General features: G+C 38.1%; 1 protein-coding gene across 1 annotated transcript in view; it reads left to right on the top strand.

Moving 5' to 3' along the window:
• Positions 1-2,976: 2,976 nt before the first annotated feature.
• The window catches only part of LOC139120883 (synaptotagmin-7-like), a 32,091-nt gene continuing 24,324 nt past the window's right edge, over positions 2,977-10,743 (top strand). The window contains exon 1 of the mRNA XM_070685507.1: positions 2,977-3,252. Coding sequence (XP_070541608.1) covers positions 3,213-3,252 — 40 coding nt within the window. The 5' untranslated portion in view covers positions 2,977-3,212. The remainder of the gene's footprint in view (positions 3,253-10,743) is intronic.

Below are 10,743 nucleotides of genomic sequence, written 5' to 3'. Positions count from 1 at the left end.
AGTTTTGTGTACAGACACAAGATGTATGGGGCTTGTTTTGTATCAAAGTTGCATTTGCTTAAAATGACGGACAGTCTGTCACGCCAATGGCAGCAATGTAAATAGCTCCTGTACACCTGACACGTAGACGCGTCGATCGAATCTGGGTTGGAACACGGCGGACTACACGGGTGCAGTGCAGTGTACGTGCAAGCATCGTGCACACGTGGCCGCAATCCAAGGTATATACTAGGCGAGAAGAGATCACCGCTGAAGATTAAGAGTGCTGAAGTAAGTGCGATGCCACGTTATTCATTAATTAGAAATTAGAAATCAATTTCATTCACTTGTCACTCACATCGCCGTGTAATCACCTTTGACAGACATATGGCAAGGTCAAAATGTTTATCGGTGGTTAGGTCAATTGGCTTTCAATTAATTTATTAATTGGCATGTAATTGGCAATTAACTGATGAAGTCATTCATCGCGATCGTCTGTTTGACTGAGCATGAAATCGTGGCAATGTCAATGGCAGAGCGCCTCTCTCTCTCTCTCTCTCTCTCTCTCTCTCTCTCTCTCTCTCTCTCTCTCTCTCTCTCTCTCTCTCTCTCTCTCTCAAAGTTTCACATGCTTTTGTACGCTTTGTTGGCAAAAACCAATACTAGACGATGAAATAATGGCCTCTTTACTCATACAAGTACCCAGGAACGGTGTGAATTCAGCCACGTCAGTACAATCTTCTATACTCGTGACAACATCAAATCGAGGGTCTTGGTATACTTGTATGACGTTATCGGACTGTCTGCTTTGATTTAACGATTTCCTTGGTTATTAAATATGCGAGCAATAATTTAACTCTGCATATAATTACTGCAACGTACAATAGTGTTAATTTATTAAGTCTGATATTTGTGTTGCGCTATAGTTCGTCCAGCATCAAGAATGGTTAGCGACTTGTTTTAGCATACTGCTGGCGATGTTACAACTTCCTCGCCATATTTGGTTCTATCGAGCTTCTGTTCACCATCCATACGACTATTTTCTTTCCTTGGGGTGCACCATTAATTAAATGTTGGAAAGGGAGTAGATATGGACAATGGCAATGGATAGCCTGGCTGTGTTTGCAAAAAAGAGATATAGCCTATACAAAAGTCAGATTGAAAAGTTAAAAAACAAAGTTGTAGAACTCTTGGGGCAAAAACTTACACGGAGAGCCATTTATCGTTTACAAATATTCCAGATCTCGAAGGGAAAATAGTGTGTACTGGGCCTACATGACTCCTTTGTTCACTGTTCTGTACTGAATTTGATTCTAGTGATGGCACATCTATCATATAGGTATGTAGGTATCGCGATTGCATCCATGAAATATTGCGTAGGTATATTCTATTCTACAAACGTCGACAAAAATGATTTTTGATGGATAAGACTGGGCGTTTGATAAAATGGTAATATTATTGGACTTTAGTCCGATAATATAATTGTTTGCAGCTAGATATTTCGCAACTTATTGTATTCAGTTTGCACAAGTTTTTCGTCAGCAAAATCCCGGAATATGGGCTGTTAACGTTATTATGGGTCCTACGTGAATACGATGAAATGTGGATAGGTTACGTATAGCAAGCCAATTATCTTCATAATTACAGCAAAGATGACATGCATCGACACGGGATGCGGGTTGTACGGAGTGTTTCTGCAGATTGCGTTATAAACAGCTGGCAGTGTAGTGGGATTAAGTGCGCATATATATGTAGGCACCAAGGGAAAACACAAAACGAGTGATTTGCTCTGCTTGTTATTATTAAAAAAAATCAAGAATAAAATTCAGGGGTTAACCATGCTAATGTTGGTACTAGAGAAACAAATTACCTACATTTACCAATATTTAGAATTGGAATGTCAACCATCCCAGTCGATTTTTACAAATCTAAAAAGTTGAAAATCTTAGTTACTCCAAGCACTTCAAAATGAGTCCCAACAAGCGGTAGACTAGAACAGTGTTGTAAATATTCAAGGCTGAATATCTGTCATGGAGGCAGATTCAGGAATACATACGGTAATGAGCCAAATTTGAATTTCAGATTTTGAAAATTCGAGGCAATCTGCTTCTGTAGTCACACATTTACAGAGTGAACCATGATTTTACTCTCGATTGAAAAAAGAAAGGGTAAAAAATGTCCTTGGATGGAGTATGCGAAAAATTTGAAACTGTTATTTGAAGGCTGGTGCCAGTATTAACATGGCTATTCCACGAACCTACGACGTACGGATGGACTAGGTTATCTTGGTCCACATTCTATTGAGTCACAATCACAGAATCATTATAAGGCTGTCGTTCATCGCCGGAGTAAATCGTTCACATTAAAAACATACAACATTATCACACGCATTCACGACGTCAGTGTTACATGCAATGAAATAAAATTACTAGGTTCACAGGGTTTCAGTGACAAGTGTATGATGTTAAATTAGGGTAATTTGTCATATCGGTGAGGATAAAACGTTAACTCGTGTGTGATCGACATAAATTGCGTCGGGCCTACAGGTTGTCCAAATTTGATCGTTGCTGATGTGATGGGTTTTTTACATTCTTAGATTTTTTATGTATTTTTTTCAAGATCTCACTTCCCTCAAATGTTATTTTTATATACCGGAAACTTTAGTAAAAAGAAGAGACAAATGTTCGAATCATATTTCCATGAACTATTAAGTGAGCGTTAACACTTTGAGCGCCAAAGTCAATTTTGTCACTTTTATAAAATATGCAATTTCTAGTAATTTTTTTCAGATTTTTGCCAAAATTTTGATAAAGAACTGTAGCAAATAAAATATGATATCTATTTTGTCCAAAATTATCCTAAAAATTACAGAAAAATTCGCAAAAACTGGTAAAATGTTGTACTAAAATTTTGGTTGGAAAAACTTACGGCACTCAAAGGGTAAATGCGGACGTTGATGATTAGGTTTGCAAATTGTTCACAGAAACGGTCACTAGGGGGCGTCTCTGCAACCGCGCCCTGCGGACATTGTGAGTGCAGCCAAGTGAGTGGGGGTCACGAAACTTCAACAATGCTGCTGTTTTGATTCTTTGTCGTCACGACTTACGCGCTCGTCAAACAGGTACTGACTTCTCCACGTCACGTCCGCTGGCTGTGTTTGTAGTCAGAATGAAGGAACGGTTATCACCGAGTACTACCATGTAACTTTTGGGAACCTCACACAGAAATCAAGAATGTTGTCGGTGGCGGCGGGACAGGGATCCGAACTGGACAGTAAGTTTTCATTCTGAGTCGTTCAGACATGTCGACAAGGCAAACAGGGTCGACCAACACCTGTGTGTGAAACATTGCACCGTTTGAAATAGTTTGGCATTGTTGTGTATTTACGTCACCAGTAGTTTTTGACAGTTTGTGATTTTTAGTATCAAACTGATGTACAAAATATCGAAGGTCATCAAGATTATTTGTACAGTCAGTGTCAGGTCATACATTAGCTCGTGCGAGCGGAACACGGTGAGACTACCACTGGCAGTACCACTTCAAATTCGTGATTGTGCCTTGTCAAGACAATCTCTGTTTTGCTATTGTGGCTGCTTTATAGGGCATGTTTTGTGTGAGAGCTATATGCCTCGTCAGCTACATGAATGGGCAGCGTCTCTGTGCTGTGCACTGCAAAGAAATCCTTTTCGTGTGTAGTTGAAAACTTACAGTTGCCCGTGGTTTACATCGACAATGTACAATCGTATCAAAAACAGGACACTTGGACTATCACATGATCAAATAGAATAAATATAACACACTTCCGGAGACCGAGAGTATTTGATCGAAGGATTATTAGTCCGTGACTACGTTTACACAATCTCTGAATATAGTATAATTTGGATTTATCTACTTCAAGTGCCCGTGACGTACGCTAGACGTAACTTTGTTTGGATGCTGCCCACGTACGTCAATGCAAATTGGGATTGTGGTCACAAGTTTATACTGAGCATCCGAAACACATGGTCAAAAATATTTTCCCCTGAATTATTAACAACGATTTGCAAGAATTTAAAAATATATCCCAGGAATTCAGTTCAGCTAAACTTTCCAGACTGGCCTTCGGGTTTTTTGTGCTTTTCGCTCAAGACAGCAACAGGTTGTTGAGAAAGATGCGGAAATGGACGATTTCCACGTAAGGAAACCATAGCACACGTGACTTCCTGTACCGACGAATTTTAACTCGCGCGGTATTCCCTTTTTCCTTATTTGCATTTTTAAAGTTTTGGTTATTTTATTTGATCATGCACAACATATAAATAGTAACGTTGAGTCAATGTTTTAAACTACAAAAACAAAAAACAAAAAAATTGCGAATACGTCCATCAGGGTTTTACATCACTTTTAACTTTTGAGAGTCCCTGGGACTCCTGGTGTTAGAAAATGGGAGTCCTACATCAAAATATGGGGGTCCCAATTTATTTCACAAAAATGTTTTATAGTTTATCAATGCCATGGTCTTCACTGTGTTAAATTAGTATTAATTTGCATACACAGAGACAACAAGGTTCCATATTGTACATGGAGGGGTAACTATTGTGCAACACATGCACACAACTATAGGGCATATTCAACGGACTCTGTATAGTTTGAACCGCCTGTATAACTATAATGAAGAGTTGAAGACAAAAACACATTTCACTAACCTTTTTATCGATTAATTTTGGTGTTTGACCCAACTTACATTAGTTTAATTCACGTACGCGTGTGTAACTATCTGTGGCTTATCGAGTCACGGACTCGTACTACCGTACATACTAGTCAATCCGTTCGCCAAGTTTGATCACATTTTTTGACAAGCACGCCACAAAATCCGCCACAAAATGGAAAGAAACCACTAAGTATAAAAGAAAAACACTAAGTATCGAGAAAAAAGTTTCATGTCCGGTTTATTTCAGTTAAAAAAATGCGTAACACGTAGGAAATGTCTCGCAATGTCAACAGTTCAGAACAACTACATTTCATTTACAAACGGGTCGACTGTTATGGCCGTCTCGCTTCAGGACGGCCGGAGGTCAAATATCAAGAGTTTAAAGGGGCTTTTTGGCAGTCAAACGCTTGAAAATTCACAAAATACACTTCAATTTAACCGAATCCTTACAAATTTCTCAATCTTGCATGTTTTGGACTTCGAAAACCTTAACCTCGGGTTCCATGTCGAGAGTTAGGCATCACACAGTGCCGCCATCTTGGCCGCCGATACGTTCGAAGTTCACTATCGCGATCGATTTGGTCACCAAATCGCGTCATTTTTCCATAAAATATTCTCAAAAAAACTGTAAAATCTATCATTTCTATCACCTAGAGGGCAGTAGCTTGGCATAATATAGTTGTCTTCCGTGTCTACGGCATGGTAAAGCTTTCAAAACGTACGTATGTGTTTCGTTCAATGCACTGTGGCCGTATCCGCTACGGGTGAAACTGCAGACCTGATTAAATATTCATGAAAACCGCTGAAGAAAGTTCGCATAAATTACTGGAATTTTCGATTGTTAGCTGCATGATGTCATTATTTTAGTCCTTATATGGTACTAAACTGGGTTCAAAGGGTCAGGAATACCCTCCTTCTGGCTGAGTTCGGCAATGCATAGCTAAGTTAGGCATAAGCATAGAACGCAATCACTGTCGGTTTATATACCGACGTGGCGCTGAGAGCGAGAATGCCGTGTCGGTTTATAAACCGACGCGGCACTTTAAGGGTTAAAGTACGGGGTCGGTAAGGTTTACTGGGATGTGTTTTACGTGTTCAGCAGCTTCGCAAGGTGTACACCAGCAACAGATATTGCTGCGTCCAAGGGACGCGTGGTTTAGTTTTTGAGGGGTCCTGCGTCCGGTTTTATGCGTAAAGGATGCAGAAATGCGCGTCATGTAAAACCCTGGTCCATGTGGAATATTCAGCCAAGGGCCACAGATTTAGGGAGAAAGTTGTACTCTGAGTTATAGTTCATCTGTGGTCAGTTTTATTCATTACAATTATTTGTTTTCTAAAGCATCTTTTTTTTACATTATAAACCAAAACAAACCAAATAATGATAAAATTATTACATTGATTTTAGAAGAAAACAAAAAGTACAAACACAAAATTATAAATATATAAGAGGATACAGAGTCTGAGACTTTGTAATTGTCCAGACATGTACATCCTATGTCAAAAAAACCCAAACTTTTTTCAATCCTACTCTGGTAAAATGGTTCAAAGCGCAGGTAAGAACACACATATCTAGAGGGTTCAACTAAGGCCAAATAAAACAATATTTGTGTTTCTGGTAACATGCGAATGAATATTTGGAGAGGTAGGCCGGAGGAAATTTTTTTTGCATTTTTTTTGATGGCTGAGATCAATAAATGTAGTAAAATTGAGAGAATTTACTATATTATTTATAAAAATGGGAAAAAAAGATCTAGGTTCAACAGGTTTTTCCAGAGTAGATCTGGTTACCGGAAACATATTTTTTATTTGGCGTAAGTTTTATTGGTGAAGAGGTTAATACGCACCCGTAAATATGAAACAATTTCATTGACAGCTCACTTCTGTTGTAACCAATCAATATTAACGACTTGACTACCTTGAATGATGGAAGTTTCCGCCACCATAATGAATTACTATCCTTGAGTGCTGGAAAATTCTGGCGAGATGGTATATTTTTCACAGTATGTTTGGCACGGCAGTTGTAGTATGTTGCAGTAGTCAAAGGGTCAATTAAAGATAAGTTGTACATACATCAGCTTAAATATTGCCGCTAGGGATAATGTTACAGTGTTTGTTCTGGGGAGGAGGAATATCGTCTCAAACCTTCAAGAGTACAAGAAATTCCCTGTGTCACTCAAAGTTTTCAAAATTTGGATAATTATATTTTATATGTGAAAACCAATTTTGAAAACAAATTCTGAGTAGTAAACATGTACAACTCAGAATAATATATGGTGAGGTCAATCTTCTTCTGACCTCTTACGATATTTGCATAATTGTTTCCCCCAACAACTGTAAATAGAGGCGAGTCATACCATATGAAATATTTACAAGTGATTTTTCAATTAACAGTAAAACTTCAAATATGATATTTTCTGACAGTCACAACTGTTTCAGCAAAATACTGGATTAGATTTTCTCAGAAATGAAGAACTACAGTCGTAGAAACTTTGTTATGTGGGTTCCATAGATTAGATGAAACACTGCTCCAATTTACGTCAGAAAGAATAAAACTGGTTATTGTATTTCTCTTTCTAGAATTTTAATTTTGTTGTTGTTTTTAGCTTTTTCATAAAATTATGACGTCATTTCATGTGCACTGCGTATTTATAAAATTTCAAATTCTATTGCATGTTTCTGATATGTAATATGGTGACTTGCCTTGAGGATATCATGGTAGGGTGAAAGACATTCAGTACCAAGGGCTTTCAATTTAGTGGCCATTACAGAAATCAATCTTGCCTTTTTCCCTTGATTCAGGTAACTATATACCTTTATCAAAATAGGTAATACAAATAGTTTAACCTTTTTCTTGCCAGACAGTATGACTTCCCCATCTGCCAAGTCAGTAAAACGCAGTATTGAGCCAAAACCATATGTATTTCCACCCACTTGGCTTGGTATGTTATAGCAGCTTTAGTCTGTAAAAATCATGTTTACAGTATCTCTGTCTTCACGGACCTTCAAATCTTTAAGTCTTTGTTAAAATGCACCATATGGAACATGGTTTGCTTCACTAATTTTAACCAACTTGACCTGATGGTGAAATATGAACTTGACAACTTTTTTTCTCCAAATGTAAGGATAATCATTGCATAGATCACAGCATGTTAAATACCAAGTTCTCATCAGTTGATGAAGAAAACATTCTCATCAGACGCAACGTTCTGATCAGTGTCCCTTTCAAGTCAGTTTAGCACACCATGGACTTTACAGTGTCCCCATCAACTCCTGAGAGGAAACTATACAGTATTACAGGTAATTTTAGAGCAGTAACTAAAGAACATTTCATGAATATTTCCCAAATTGACTCAAGTTTAAAATCTTCAAAGTAAAGTAACTGGAGACTAACTTGGAGTGAATACTGATTCCCACTAAAACCCTGTGTAATACGTCCTTTGTGTAGCCATATACCGCAGCATCAATATGCAGGGTAGATGCTCTATGTGCACTCTGGCCATGAACAACTACGTCAACATTTCACTTTTCATTGGCTATTCTCTCTGTAGGCCTTCAGGTCAGTTAAGTTTTTAACCGAGGTAATTATAGTAATTACTGCATCATTTTAGCACAACTCATCTCTATGCTGTGAAAAATCAATTATTTGCCTGATGATACAAATGTTTAGCGGTGATCAGACAAATTTGTGTATTCTTACAATAATGATTCTAAAAAGGTATAAAACTTGTATATTGCCTCATTGTATGTGTGTATAATGCATTTATCTCCTGCACTGCAAATTAGTGTGAGTTTTCAAAATTCCAGTAAAATGTTTCTAACGTAAAAACTGACAACATGGTAATTTAAAAAAGTCCTCTTGATTTTAATAATGAGTTTGAAGAATACAATGATGGACATTAAGAAAAATTGCTAACACAGTATATCTTTTAATTTTCAAATTTATTCCACATGACAGGGTTCTATAATTCTCCCCCTGGGGCACATCAATGCTAAATAAATGTAATAATACTCCAATATGATTTACAACTATCATTATGTTTTGAGAAGTCAGCAAATTTTGCCTCCCTGAACACAGATAATTATCAGACTTAATTACATGTACTTCAAATATTCACGACCTTTGAACTCACGATAATCAATCAAGAATGACAATCGGCACACCATGGCTGACTCATTTTCCACGTAAATTGCAAATTAAATGAGGGGATATTATCTTATTTGCTTTGTAGAAATGAGATTTACTCTAGATCTGCTCTCATTACCCTGTTTTTTGTGCAAACTGTAACCACAAGATCTTTGCCACATATTTGAATGCTGATGATTTTCGTCATTGTCGTTTTTATTACGAAACACAGCATTAACCTTCAAATCAAATGTAACCGTCCACCCCTGCATGTATTTATTAAAGGGAAACCTAAGTCCAGCGACATTGACCGTTTATCCCTTCCAAAATCACCCTTGAATAAAATGCAGCTCAAATTTGTAACATAATTGCACGCGCCGACGACTACGGAGCGACGAAAAGAGACATTGAAGTAGACGACATTTATGGAAATGAGCTCGGAATCCCATGGGCGCGAAAGGGCTCATGGGAGGAGCGTGCATGACGTCATCGGCGATACACGAACGTGTGTTACAGCCTACCAAAGCATTGGAGTCTATGACTGCAGGAGTGCAGTTCTGTACGTTACGACTCTTTAATGCTCAATAGCATAAAATATAATTAACTGTTGTTCGGTTGAGTGCAAAAATCACTCAGGGAAGAACAAACGGAGTCAACTTTTACCGTCTTCCCACAGAACAGCTTTTCGAAGACAGTGGCTAAAGAAAGTCGGGCGAGTTTAAAAATCTGTAAAAGATACAACGTTATGTTCTAATTCTTTCAGGATGATTGTTTTATAAGGGATTTCGGGATTCTGATACCGATACAAGACGATACTACACAATGCGGTTCGTATCTTGACATGCTGAGTCAGCCTACTATCGCCGGTTTTAACCAGATAAATATTAATGTTGGCGATTTCGGGACTCTAAAATCCGAAGACGAAACTACACAAAGCGTCTCTTATCTTGACATCCCGGGTCTGCCAAATCTCCGATATATAACAATAAATATAGGCAATTTCGGGACTATACCTTGTAATATTGATATTACAAGATATTGGAATGACTTTTTGCCTACTGTGTATCGGCACGCCGGGTGTGAGAAACCGCCGATATTTACCCGATAAATATCAATTGCGCCGGAACTCCTAGGCTAATATCGATACCAGACGATCCTAGATGTACTTGCACTGTATGGTGTTGGCATGTCGGGTCTACGAAATCACGGATATTTATCCGATAAATATCGGTGACTTAGGACTTTAACTCTGATACTAGACGATACTTTGTCAAATCGTGGGTAAATATCCGATGTATATCAGAGATTTCACCACCTAACAGATCTGACCACCCGAATACCTCTGTCCGACTCTTAGTTCAAAAATAGCATCCATGGCCGGAAGTCAAGAATACTGTATGTTTTACATTATTAGATTTATAATGCACGAAATATATTTTTTACATGTAAAGCATTTTTTTTTCATTAAATGTCCACACGGGACTTCGTCGAGAGGGCCGATCGGATATCATCGGGACTCGGGAGGCCCTTGCACAAATTACATTCTTTACATGCAAACATTTTTACTTGGCGATCGGGACTTGAACAGAGGACATATCGGAAATCATCGGGAGTTTGGGCTGGTCTTGTATGAAACACATTCCTTACAACAAGCTTTAAGACGATACTATTTTTTTAAATAGCGGGCAAAATATTCATTATATCGGTGATTTCATCACTTTGTAGATCTGAGTAAGTCCGACTTCCTAAGTTCGACACAGCTTCGAAAAACAGACGACACTATAATAGATTTGTCAAATCGCGAACAAATATTTTTTTGATACATATCGGAGATTTCGCAACCTTAAAGATCTGGCCAAGCTCGACTTAGGCCTACACGGTAACACATACAATCAGTCAATCATTCCGTATCATTCACGAACCAAAAATTAATTTTAAGCGACTGATACAG

Source organism: Ptychodera flava, chromosome 2 (genome assembly GCF_041260155.1).
Source record: "Ptychodera flava strain L36383 chromosome 2, AS_Pfla_20210202, whole genome shotgun sequence".
In the NCBI taxonomy this organism is placed as follows: Eukaryota; Metazoa; Hemichordata; class Enteropneusta; family Ptychoderidae; genus Ptychodera; species Ptychodera flava.
Note: the sequence above shows the minus strand (reverse complement) of the source record. Positions and strands in the feature narration are given on the sequence as shown.